At 42.5% G+C, this 13,552-nt stretch overlaps 1 protein-coding gene across 1 annotated transcript in view; it reads left to right on the top strand.

Annotated features, from left to right (window-relative positions):
* GFRA3 (GDNF family receptor alpha 3) overlaps window positions 1–12,898 on the top strand; it is a 28,799-nt gene extending 15,901 nt beyond the window's left edge. The window contains exons 3-8 of the mRNA XM_016185751.2: window positions 2,524–2,616; window positions 4,955–5,267; window positions 10,422–10,525; window positions 10,715–10,849; window positions 11,451–11,539; window positions 11,739–12,898. Of these exons, the coding sequence (XP_016041237.2) occupies window positions 2,524–2,616; window positions 4,955–5,267; window positions 10,422–10,525; window positions 10,715–10,849; window positions 11,451–11,539; window positions 11,739–11,828 (824 nt within the window). The 3' untranslated portion in view covers window positions 11,829–12,898. The remainder of the gene's footprint in view (window positions 1–2,523; window positions 2,617–4,954; window positions 5,268–10,421; window positions 10,526–10,714; window positions 10,850–11,450; window positions 11,540–11,738) is intronic.
* The last annotated feature ends 654 nt before the right edge of the window (window positions 12,899–13,552 follow it).

Here is a 13,552-nt window from a genome sequence, read left to right as displayed (position 1 = left end):
GGGCTCGAACCGGGATCCTTACCTTGGTCCTTGTGCTTCACGCCATGTGCACTTAACCCGTTGTGCTACCTACCGACTCCCACTTACAACCTTGTATTAATTACAAAAACTAAACAGAACACTCCCAGAAAGGGAAAGAATGGGAGGCACACTGCTAGACATTGATTTACAGTCATATTGAAGTCCTTCTGGACAGGTAATTGTAGGGGTTATCTTCCCTGAGTTAAGGATTGTTTTGCTCCACAGTGTGGCTTCTTTTCTTTATTTTTTAGGAGCATATGTGTGAGTTCACAATCAAACCCAGGACCTCATATATGAGATGCATGCATTTTACCACTGAATTCAACTTCAGCTTCCAGGAATAACTGCTCTTATACATTGTTCTCCAGAGCTCTTAACCCAGACTTTTCTGGAGTCCTTTCTTTTCTTTTTTTTTTAAATTCTTTTTTTTATTATCTTTATTTATTAGACAACCAGAAATTGAGAGGAGAAGGAGAGATAGAGAGGGAGAGAGACAGAGAGACACCTGCACCCCTGCTTCACCACTTGCAAAGCTTTCTTGCTGCAGGTAAGGGCTGGGGATGCGAACCCAGGTCTTTGCACACTGTAACATGTGCACTTAACCAGGTGTGCCACCACCTGGCCCCGGAGTCCTTTATTTTCTTTCTTTCTTTCTTTTCTTTTTTTGGGAGTCCTTTATTTTCCATTCATTTCTTTGGTTACATTTGAAAAGGATTAGAGACTCAAGACTTCTTGGAGATGAAACAGCATTCTTAGCTGGCTTCCTACCTAAGAAATCTTTGGACATTTTCAGTTTAAAGAAACATTTTTTGCCCTCTGAGCACATTTGCCCAATTGGCAAGATTTGTCAGATATCTTTTTTTTTTTTTTACCAGAGCACTGCTCAGCTCTGGTTTATGGTGGTGCGGGGGATTGAACCTGGGACTGTGGAGCCTCAGGCAAGAGAGTCTGTTTGCATAACCATTATGCTGTCTACCTTTGTCCTATCAGGTATCATCTTAATCAATGAGAGATCCCTAGGAAGGACAGGATAGTCACATACTTGATTTGATCTTTGGCACAATTACCCAATACATTTTTCATATATATATTCATATATATATTCCTAGATATTTTATTGTTTTTGTTGCTAAAATATTTTTTAACTTATTCATTTACCATTTGAGTAGGAGAAACAGCTACATCATCTCATTCTGCAAATCTTAGAGTCTCTGAATTCTTCTTTGTCTGTTTCTTCCCCATTTGCAAACTGGCCAACTCTTCTTTGACCTTTATATTCCTTGGGGCTTATTGTTTAGCTATTGCCAAAAGTAGCCAACAGTAATCAAGAGATTGTTAGTAACCAGCTTCTCACTGTCTTCTCTGAGTGCATAAACTAATTCAGTACATCATTTTTCTTCCATGTTATTATAGATAATAATAATTATCACATTATTATTATTATTATTATCAGAGCACTGATCAACTCTGGTTTATGGTGATATAGGGATTGAAGCTGGGACTTCAGAGCCTCAGGCATGAAAGCATTTTTGCATAACCATTATGCTATTTCCCCTACTCCTATAGGCAACCATTTTACCAAATGTTTTCCCATTGCACAATAAGAATTGTTATCATTCTAGTGCCTAGTAATAGCTTATTCACTACCCATTGCCCAGTTACAATGCCAATTCCATATACTTTAGATTTTTTGTTACTGTAAGCACTCTACTTCTAGTTACTAATATTTTAAATAAGAATTTGCTACTTCCTAATAATAATTTGCTTCAGTAATAACCAATCAACCTTCAAAAACTCTGCCTTTCATAAAAAGTGTATTTTTGTTCTTGTTATACATCTGCTGCAGACCTCCAGGTGAGCTATCTCCTGACTCATTTATTTCAGTTTGTCATAGTATCCAACACACTGTGCTCATAAATGGTATTTTATTATTATTTTAAAAGTATTTACTTGCAGGGCTGGGTGGTGGCACACCTGGTTAAGCACTCACATTAGAGAGAACAAGGGCTCAGGTTCAAGCCCTGGTTCCCAACTGCAGGGGGAAAGTTTCACAAGTGGTGAAACAGAGCTGTAGGTGTCTCTCTGTCTCTCTCTATCTCTGTCTCCCCATCCCTCTTCATTTCTGGCTTTCTCTATCCAGTAAATAAAGATAATACAAAAAAATTTAAAGAATTAAAAAAGTATGCATTTGCTTATAACAGAGAAAATCAGAGTATCACTCTGGTCATGCAATGCTAAGACATCATGCTTATATATCTGGCTTTCTAGCCACTGCCCTATTTCCTAGACCAGAGCTCTATTATCTAATCATTAAACCCAGATATACACCCATAAGGCCCAGCTTTTCCTCACTTCTGAATGGCTTGCAGCTACTTAGGTAGAGTCTTTTTTCTTTTGCTTTTCTTTACAGGGCTTTGAGGTCTAACCCAGCAGTCTCAGTCTCATCTGGTCCCACTCCTAACTTGATCCTCAGAATTCTGCCGCTTCCTACCTTGTCTCTAGGTGACTATGAGCTGGATGTCTCCCCCTATGAAGACACAGTGACCAGAAAACCCTGGAAACTGAACCTCAGCAAACTGGACATACTCAGACCAGGTGTGGAAAGCAGACTGAGGATGGGGAAAGAGAACTTGGCCAAGATCTTAAGGGAAGGTTACTGGTGTGGGGGGGATTTGCAGGGGTTGGGGGAAAGGAGGAGAGTTCTAGCTTATCAGATAACTAAAAAAGCATTATGTCAAGACTCTAAACTGTGGTCGGATCTCACAAACCAGCAACAAATAGAGCTCATTATGGCTTCCTGGTTCCAAAAGGTGGGTCTCTACAGAGCAGGAGTGGCTGCATTCTCAGAAAAAAAAAAAAAGTGCTGAAATGGAGTTATTTACCCTCATTCAGAGCAGCCAGGAAAATAGCTTTTTATCCCTGAAGACTAGGAAATTGCTTGTTTTCAACTGTTCTAATGGGATGGGTGAGATGTTGGGCAGGGGAAATGATGAGAGAAAGAATGTGACTCCTTATGGGTGACTCAGGGTCGGGAGCCATCTGTCTGGTAAGGGCCATGATCCTTTTTTTTTTTTTTTTAAAGAAAAGTTACACTGTTCTGTTAATTGGAAAGAAGCAAGCACACACACTTTGAGAAAAAATGTGAGCTATGTTCAGGTAATAGTTTGTGTAGTCAGCTCTATATATCAGGATTAGAATTTTAAGAGAAAAGCATGAGTATTGATAACAAATTCTCAGTTACAAAAAGTATGTGAATAAACTGTTCTGGTTATTGCCACTGCATTGTTCTCACTGCTGAGATAGTGTTTTGTTTTGTTGCAAGCCATTTTTTTTTTTTTTGGCCTCCAGGGTTATTACTGAGGCTCAGTGCCTGCACCATGAATCCACTGCTCCTGGAGGCCATTTTTCTCCCCTTTTGCTGCCCTTGTTGTAGCCTTGTTGTGTTTATTATTGTTGTTGTTGATGTCATTCATTGTTGGATAGGACAGAGAGAAATGGAGAGAGGAGGGGAAGACAGAGAGAGGGGAGAGAAAGATAGACACCTGCAGACCTGTTTCACTGCCTGTGAAGCGACTCCCTGCATGTTGGGAGCCGGGGGGCTTCAACCGGGATCCTTCTGCCAGTCCTTGCGCTTTGCATCAAGTGCACTTAACCCGCTGCGCTACCACCAGACTCCCTATTAATCACAAATTTAAAAATGGCCGGCTTGCAACAGGGGGTCTGGCATTAGCACAACGGGTTAAGCGCACATGGCGCAAAGGGCAAGGACTGGCATAGGGATCCGGTTCGAGCCCAGCTCCCCACCTGCAGGGGAGTCACTTCACAAGTGGTGAAGCAGGTCTGCAGGTCTGCAGCTGTCTTTCTCTCCCCCTCTGTCTTCCCCTCCTCTTTCCATTTCTCTCTGTCCTATCCAACCCACAACGATGACATCAACAACAACAATAAAAAGGGCAACAAAAGGAAAAATAAATAGATATTTTTTAAATGTGTGATTAATAGTGGTATATAAGTTTATAAGATTATAGGGTATTGTTCCATACTACACTGTATCCACCACCAAGTTCTGTGATTCCCCCCCCCCTTCCATAGTTCTCATAAAATCTTAGACACAGTATACTTCTGTTTTGGTGTTTGTTTATTTTGTTTTGCAAGTTCACAAGTTTCAGTTCTCTAGATTCCACATATGAATGAAACTATCTAGTAGTAGTCATTCACTTTTTATTTCACTAACTAAAAATCACCCTCAATTCCATAGGATAGTCTTTTAATAGAAATATCACCATAATCTTCCAAGAAGCAGAGGTACGGGGGAAAAAATATGCCTGCATCCATCAGTGAAAATGGGCAGGTGACATAAAACTGAGTAGAACATAATCAAAATGAAACAAAAATACTAAATAGAAATTGGTTACATTTGTTTTGGATATCCTAGAAAGTGCTTTAGAATGTCATGGTGTCTCTAGCTTGTTTCCATTATGAGATCTGACTCTATAATTGAGGAAAGGGTTTTGATTGTTAGCACATTCTAATTTGATTTAATTCTCATTCTCTCTCTCTCTCTTTAAGATAGGCAGAGAGAGATTGAGAGCAAGAGCCAAAAGCACTGAGCCAACATTCCTTCAATGTGATAGGGGCCAGGCTCCAACCTGGGTGGCACACATAGCAAAGCAGTGCACTAAGTGAGCTAAATGAGTGTGAAAATGTATATAGTTTTGTTTTGTTTTTAATCTACACACGCAGAGGAGTAGGATGGAGAGGCTCAAGTATGAAATACCATTTGTGATTAGAAGAGAAGGCCTCGATTAGGAATTCTCTTGCTTAATTATTCCTCTACCCCAATCATTGTTAAATAAGAGAGTTGTGGGGGTTCGTAAGGAAGCTGGGCAGTAGGTTTGCAGGCAGGCTGGTGATTTTGGTGTCCCTCTCTCCCTAGACTCGGACCTTTGCCTCAAGTTTGCCATGCTGTGCACTCTTAATGACAAGTGTGAGCGGCTGCGCAAGGCCTTTGGGGAGGCGTGCTCAGAATCCCACTGCCAGCGCCAGGCTTGCTTGCGGCAATTACGTGCTTTCTTCGAGAAGGCGCCGCTACACCTGGCAGAGGGCCTGCTGCTGTGCCCCTGTGCATCCGCTGACCAGGATTGCGGCCTGCGCAGGCACAACACCATTGGTCCCGGCTGCGCACTGCCCTCTAGGACCACCAACTGCCTAGAGCTGCGGAGTCTCTGTCTCTCCGACCCGCTGTGCAGGTGCGTGTGTACAGGTAGGCAGGTAAGCAGGTTGCATAACACTCCTAGTGCAAGCTCCATCTGATCCTCCAGGAATTGTAGACTAAATTCAAAATGAAGCTACCTTTGATATTTTCTGGAACTCTTTTCTCAAAAAAAGTTTTATCTTTTTATTCTTTTTGCCTCCAGGATTATCACTGGGGCTCAGTGCTGGCACTATGAATCTGCTGCAACTGGCGGACATTTTTTCCATTTTATTGGATAGGACGGAGACAAATTGAGAGAGGAGGGGGAGGGAGATAGAAAGGAGGGAGAAGTATATACACCTCCAGGCCTGCTTCACCTATGGTGAAGCAGATCCCTTGCAGGTGGGTCGCAGGGACTGGAACCCAGACCCCTGCCAGGGGCCTTGCTTTTTGTACTATGTGTGCTTAACCAGGTGCGCCACCACCCAGCTGCCTCAGAAAATAATTTTCTTTTCTTTTTATAAAACTTTCAGAGTGGGGGAGATAGTTTAATGGTTATGCAGACAAACTTTCTTTTTTATTAATTTTTTATTTATTTAAGAAATGAGACATTAACAAAACCATAGGATAAGAGGGGTACAACTCCACACAATTCCCACTACCCAATCTCCATATCTCATCCCCTTGCAAACACACTTTCACGCCTGAAGCTCCCAGGTCCCAGGTTCAATTCCATTACCCTACCAGAGCTGAGCAGTGCTCCGGTAAGAAATTTAATTAATTTTTTTATTTTAATTTTAATTTTTTTAACCTCCAGGGTTATTGCTGGGGCACAGTGCCTGCACTATGAATCCCCTGCTCCTGGAGGCCATTTTTTCCCACTTTGTTGCCCTTGTTGTCATCATTATTGTTGTTATCATTGCTGTTGTTGTTGCTGTTGGATAGGGCAGAGAGAAATTGAGAGAGGAGGGGAGATTGAGAGGGGGGAGAGAAAGATAGACACCTGCAGACCTGCTTCACCGCCTGTGAAGCGACCCTCCTGCAGGTGGGGAGCCAGGGGCTTGAACTGGGATCCTCCTGCCGCTCCTTGTGCTTTGCACCATGTGCGCTTAACCTGCTGAGCTACCACCTGACCCCCAATTTAATTAATTTTTAAAAACTTCTGAAAATATTTTTAAAATGTCACTCACGACCTGTTACCTGACAGTAATCTACTATAATTTTAAATATACAGTTAAACAAAATTAGGCGTTCTGAGAACATATTTGTTGCTTGCTGTCACTTCTCCCCCATCTATGGTACATACCTCATAAGCATTTTTCCATAGAGGGATGAAAGAGGGATGAAGACGGGTTTTGAAGTGAATTTAAATGATGTGAGTTTAAACCCTGGGTCTGTGTGACCTTGAGCCCATCACTTAACCTAAAATTCCATCGTTTAACCTAAGCTTCCACTTAGTTCTCTGTATATAAAGGGGATGATAATGCAGATCTCATGAGATTCCAGTGAGAGTTAAATTACATAATTTATGTAGAGTGCTTAGCATACTGGCGCAGAGGAAGTGCTCAATAAATGGTGGGGACCATTTTGTCATTTACTGTCCTTTGACAATTTGATATTTAAATGCCTCTATTGTATTCTATTGTATGGGTGCCCATACTTTATTTTAATAATCCTACTTTTAAAAAATTTATTTATAAAATAGAAAATATAAACAAAACCATAGGATAAGAGTGGTATAATTCCACACAGTTCTTACCACCAGAGTTCTGTATCCCATCCCCTTCACTGGAAGCTTTACTATTCTTTATCTCTTCGGGGGCATGGACCCAGGATCATTATGAGGTGCAGAAGGTGGAAGGTCTGGCTTCTGTAATTGCTTCTCCACTGAACATGGGCGTTGGCAGGTCAATCCATACTTCCACAGTGACTTTTTCTGTCTTCCCATAGTGGGGTAGGCCTCTGGAGGGATGGGGTCCCAGAGTACATTGGTGAGGTTGTCTGCCCGGGGAAGTCAGGTTGGAGTCATGGTAGCATCTGCAACTTGGTGCCTGAAAAAGCACTGATATAAAGAAGAACAAATTATTTAGTATTCTGGAACCCAAAGGCAAGAATATAGCAGATGAGGTTTGGGGTCTCCATTTTGGAAAAAGTTAGTAGGTCTATTTTGGGTATATCCTAAGGGGCCCATGACTTTACTAATTTTTGCCTGAGTCTGATAGCTAACATGCAAATAGGCCAAAGGTATTATCTGGGGAGGTGGTGTCAAAGTTGGAAATAGGACTAGAAAGCTGGATCATGGAAGAAAGTAGCTCCCAAATCTGGGAGAAGTATGTAAATACCATTAATTGTAAACCCCATTGATTTGATCTATATTCAGTGGAGGAGCCTGTGTAACCTCTGTATCCCTGTAGGTCTGAGCTCGCATTCTGTGGTCATAGCTAGCAACGTTCTGGGATGCACCCATTGCTGGACCAGTCTTCCTCAAGTGGTAGGGGATTTTGGCCCAACTTCCCTTCCAAGAATGGGACAGTCCCTACCATAGTTGATCCACATTGAGGGCAAGTCCCTGTAGGGGCCCACAAAGAGGTCCATTATGTTGTTCCTGATGGAGATGACCAGTGACAATGGATAGAGGGATCTTTTACAAATATTTTTATTTATTTATTATTGGATACAGACAGAAATTGGAAATTATTGGGTAGAGAGAAATTGAGAGGGGAGGGGGAGATAGAGTGGGGAGACAGAGAGACACCTGCAGCCCTGTTTCACCACTTGTGGAGCTTTCCCTGTGCAGATAATATACCAGATGGGGATCAGGGGCTTGATCCCAGGTCTGTGTGCACTGTAATGTGTGTGCTTAACCAGGTGCACCACCACCTGGCCCTCTCATACTTGATTTAGTTATTACTTTATTGCTATAAATAGTGCTACAGTATATATCAGTCATGTTCATTAATCTTTATGGACAAGTCTAATTATTATTTGGATGTATTGCTATAAGTACAATTACCAAATCAAATTACAGGAAGATTTTGTCATTATTGTCACAGGGGCTGCTCTAGGCTGACTTTTTCAGTTAGGAAGAAGCAGAAGGAGTAAGGGAGAGAGACACTACAACACCAAAACTTCCCTTGGTTTGGTGGGGACTGAGTTTGGACCTGGGTCTTGCATATAAGAAAGCATGCATGCTCTGCCCACCCTGGGACATAAGGATTAGTAAGGTGTTTGATACATACACTCCAGAAAATGTGAATATATGATTTTGTTTTCCTCTACTTTCTCAGGATAGAACATTCACCAAATTGAAGTTTCCATTTATTCAAGTGATACTTGTTGACAATGAGAGATACACCACACTTCCTTTGCAACGAAGTTCCAACTCTGATACTTAATTCTCAATAACCTTTGGCAATTATTTAACCTTCCCAAGTGCCACTTTCCTCTTCTATAAAATATTACATACAACTCTCAAAAACCGTAAGACTGACACTACTTAGGTTCTATTTTAAAGAGAGAAAGAGAAAGGAGTAGGAGGAGGAGAGAAAGAACCAGAGTATTATTCTGGGGATCAAACTTGGGACCTCACGCCTGAGAGTACAACACTTTATCCATTACACCACATTTCTGGCTACTGTTTTAAATTCTTTTTCTTCTCCTTCTCTTTTTCTTTTCTTTTAATTTTTTTAAATCTTCATTTATTTATTGGATAAAGACAGCCAGAAATCTAGGGGGAAACCTGGGTCCTTGTGCACTGTAGTATGTGCACTCAACCAGGTACACCACCACCTGGCCCCTCCTCTTTTTTATACAGAAAAAGAAGGCAGAGTGTATTAAAAAGACTCAGTCTGCTTTAAAAAGTTTGACACATTCAATCAGTTTTTCCCCTCTCATTTTATTTAAATAGTGATTTATATGACTACAAATTAATAGGAGTGTACATAAACACCATTCCCACCACCAAAAGACTATATCCCATCCCATCCCCCCTCCACTCTCCCCCCCACAGCCCTGTGAAGGCGAACATCCACCCTCACCCCAGAGTTTTTACTTTGGTGCCCTACTTCAAATTTAGTCAAATCCTGCTTTTAGTTTCCCTTTCTGTTCTTCTTTCTCAACTTCTGTTTATGAGTGGGATCATCCCATACTCGTCTTTATTTTTCTGACTTAGCTCACTTAACATAATTCCTTCTAGCTCCATCCAAGATGGGTCAGAGAAGGTGGGTTCATTGTTCTTAATAGCTGTGTAGTATTCCATTGTATATATATACCACAGCTTTCTTGGCATTCATCTGTTGTTGGGCACCTGGGTTGCTTCCAGGTTTTAGCTATTATGAATTGTGCTGCTATGAACATAGGTGTACGCATTTCTTTTTCAGTGGTTGCTATGGAGTCCTTGGGGTATATCCCCAGGAGAGGAATTACTGAGTCATATGGAAGGTCCATGTCTAGCCTTGTGAGAGCTCTCCAGACTGCTCTCCACAGAGGCTGGACCACTTTACATTCCCACCAGTGGTGCAGAAGGGTTTCTCTGTCCCCACAGCCTCTCCAGCATTTGTTGCTGCTGTCCTTTTTGATGTATGCCATTCTCACTGGGGTGAAGTGGTATCTCAATGTTGTCTTTATTTGCATTTCTCTGACAATCAGAGACCTGGAGCAATTTTTCATGTGTTTGTTAGCCTTTTGGATCTCTTCTGTAGTGAATGTTCTGTTCATATCCTCTGCCCATTTTTAGATGGGGTCATTTGCTTTTTTTGTTGCTAAGTTTGCTAAGCTCTTTGTATATTTTGGTTATTAGTCTTTTGTCTGATGTATGGCATGTGAAGATCTTCTCCCATTCTGTGAGGGGTCTCTTTGCACAATAGTTTCTTTGGCTGTGCAGAAGCTTTTCAATTTGATGTAGTCCCATTGGTTTGTTTCTGCTTTAGTCTTCCCTGTAATTGGGTTTGTATCATCAAAGATGTCCTTGAGGTTTAGGTGGGAAAGTGTTCCACCAATATTTTCTTCTCAGTATTTGATAGTTTCTGGTCTAACATCCATGTCCTTGATCCATTTGGAGAAGAGCAGGGTTTACTGAGAGGTGGAAGCCCTGAGCTTGGCCTTGAAGGTGTAGGAGGTTTTGGCATAAAGATGAGTATGTTATTTGAAAGAACAGCAAAAATGAAGGCTGCAGTCCAATAGTTAATTCTTGAAATTTCCTTCCTTTTAGGTCACGCCTAGCAGATTTTCAGACCCATTGCCATCCCATGGACATCCTAGGCACCTGTGCAACAGAGCCATCCAGGTGTCTCCAGGCATACATGGGACTGATTGGTGAGTCTGGAGAGTTGGGGGAAGGTGGAGGAAGGCACGTTTAGAGAGGTTGGCCCATGTATGGTTGTCCTGGATGTGAGAATGCTCAGGAGACTAAACCCAGATGGAGTGACCCTGAGGTAGATGGGAGACGGTAAAAGATGAAGGTGGGTTTTCCTAGATCCTGATAATTTCCCCTTTGCCCCATAGGAACTGCTATGACCCCCAACTTTGTCAGCACTGTCAACATCAGTGTTGCATTAAGCTGCACCTGCCGAGGTAGTGGCAACCTGCAAGAGGAGTGTGAGCAGCTAGAAGAATCCTTCTCCCATAATCCCTGCCTCAGTGAGTGCACTTCGCCTATTCCCAGACCCCCTGGCTAGGTCACCTGCACCCAGGGAGAGGAGAAACAGTCAGCTCTGTAGTCCACAATAGTCCAGCTACCATCTGTGGAGAGCCGCCCTCTCCCTAGCAAAAAGCTCACATCCTCCCCAGCCTGGATCTTTCTTCCTTTCCCTACTTCCTGAATGAACCCCAGGCCACCTGTTCAACCTCTGGACCCAAAGACACAGCTCAAAGAATAAGAAAGTAGAATAAGACAATATTCCCTTCCCACCTACCCTCCTATGTCCCAGAACCACTGTGACTTAACACTTCCCTTTCATGGGAGCCCAAGATTTCACCTACATTTGCCCACTTCTTTCTTTTCTTTCTCTCTTTCTTTCTTCTTCTTTTTCTTTTCTTCCTTTCTTCCTTCCCTCCTTCCTTTCTTTTCTTTCTTTCTTTTTTTTTTTTTTTTTACCAGAGCACTACTCAGCTCTGGTTTATGATGTAAGGGAGTAAACCTGGGAGCCTCAGGCATGAATCTGTTTACATAACGGTTATGCTATTTTTCTCTCCTCTCTATCCCCTCTGCCCATTTCCAATTTGCCTTCTCTCTTCTCAGTGGAGGCCATTGCAGATAAGATGCGTTATCACAGCCACCTCTTTTCCCAAGATTTAGCAGACTCTACCTTTTCTATGATGGAACAGCAGGTAAGACCTCTTCTGTGGCAGCCCTCATACCTTTAGTAGACCAGCTAGGAGAAACCCAAACAAGGCAGACAAGGGAATAGTGGGGTCTGAGGTCCTTGTCATGAATATTTTAGATCTTAGCAGACATCTCAGGAGGGAGACCTTAACTGAGGCTGACGTGGTGTTGGGCTAAGCTGACTCCACCCCATTTCTTCCACAGAATACAACCCCTGATGTGGGATCACAGTCCTGTGTGCCCTCTCTTTTCTCCTGCATACTCAGCTTGATTCTACTCCTGAGCCTCTGGTAACTGAATTTCCCCAGGACCTTCTTCCACTCAGGCACAATCAGCCTGACCTACAGTTTGCCGCGGGTGAGGAGAGGCCAGCATCAAGAAGGAGGTATAATGCTCAGCCTGGAAATGCTGTTCCCAGCCCACACATCCACTGACTTTATACGGGGCCACAATAGAAGTTGACTGACTATGTTCTCATTCCCTCTGCTCCATTCTCCACTTCTGGTCCAGGCTGCTGATTTCTGCTTAGGACTTGGTGACCACATTTTATTCATGTCTTCTTGGGTGATAACCAGCTCTCTCAAGCTTGCTCCTAATCCCTTTCTCGTACCCACCAGGATAACCAGGTTCTAATAAGCCATTCTCTATTTCATTCTCCTGGTAGGCAGGTCTGGGTATTCTGAGGCAGCCTCCAAAGACATTCCCCATTGTGAGGAAGACTAGAACAAGACTGTAGTCCCTTTGTCTCCTCTGAATGAGGGTGGAGGAGGTGGGAGAATCTCCTTCCTGCCCTGCTCTGGGATCCTGAACAGTATTTGAGTGTATATCATAGGAGCTAGAGTACTTTAGCCTTCCCTTTTCTTGCTACTGTCCCCCAGCCACATGGATCATGATTAAACATACTGACTTAAAACTTTTGCTTTTTTTCAATTTTCTCACATTGTGAACTTGTGCAGAACTAGAATAGTTACAGACAGAAGAACACAGGCCAAGTAATCAAGAAACAGCAATCTTTCCATCAACTGCTGTATGACCTCAGGCAAGTCTCTCCTTCTCTCTGTGTACTTGGTATGGAGATGGAATTAAAAATAGTTATGCGAGGGGGCTGGGTGGTAGCACAGCAGGTTAAGCACACCGGAGTAAGGATCCTGGTTCCAGCCCCCAGCTCCCCAACTGCAGGGAGGTCGTTTCACAAGAAGTGAAGCAGGTCTGCAGGTGTCTATCTTTCTCTTCCCCCTCTATCTTCCCCTCCTCTCTCAATTTCTCTCTGTCCTATCCAGCAACAACAACAGCTACAACAACAAAAACAATAACCACAGCAAGGACAACAAAAATGGGAAAAATAGCCTCCAGGAGCAGTGGATTCGCAGTGCTGGCACCGATAACCCCCCAGTGATAACCTTGGAGGGAAAAAAAAAGGTTATGCGAGGTTATGAACCTTGTATCTGTCTTACCTACAACCATTTCTGGGATACTGCGTGGGATCTACCACAGCAGGGTTGGAGGGCGGGTGTTTAGTCAACCATAGTATTTATTGAACGTCATTTGGTGTTATTGATCCAGGCCATAATGGAGGCCAGAGGAAAGGGGAATATAGTCCCTGATCTCATTTGAAATCTTGTGGGATAAGGAAATAGTTAATTTGCAAAGTATGTAAGTTGAAATATATTCATAGATTTGTAGACACTTGCCTTTTCACTCACTTACTTTTTCCATAAACATTTAAGTTCTTCAAGGTACTGATGCAGGAGATTTGGGGATAATGCATCTTAGATCCTATTTTTCAAGCTTTTCACATATAAAAGCAAGGAAAGAGATAAGTCAACAAGAATGATGCAGTATTGTAAGTGCTATACAACAATTATAGTAATAACCCCCAAGAATCAGCTAAATAGTTAACTTGGATAGTGTGCTGCTTTGCCTTGGCCCAAGTTCGAGCCTGGCCCCAGCTGCTTTGAGGGAAGCTTTGGTATTGTGGTCTCTTTTACTCTCTATCTTAAAAATTATAATAATAAATT

Source organism: Erinaceus europaeus, chromosome 2, assembly GCF_950295315.1.
Source record: "Erinaceus europaeus chromosome 2, mEriEur2.1, whole genome shotgun sequence".
NCBI classification, from domain to species: domain Eukaryota; kingdom Metazoa; phylum Chordata; class Mammalia; order Eulipotyphla; family Erinaceidae; genus Erinaceus; species Erinaceus europaeus.
Note: the sequence above shows the minus strand (reverse complement) of the source record. Positions and strands in the feature narration are given on the sequence as shown.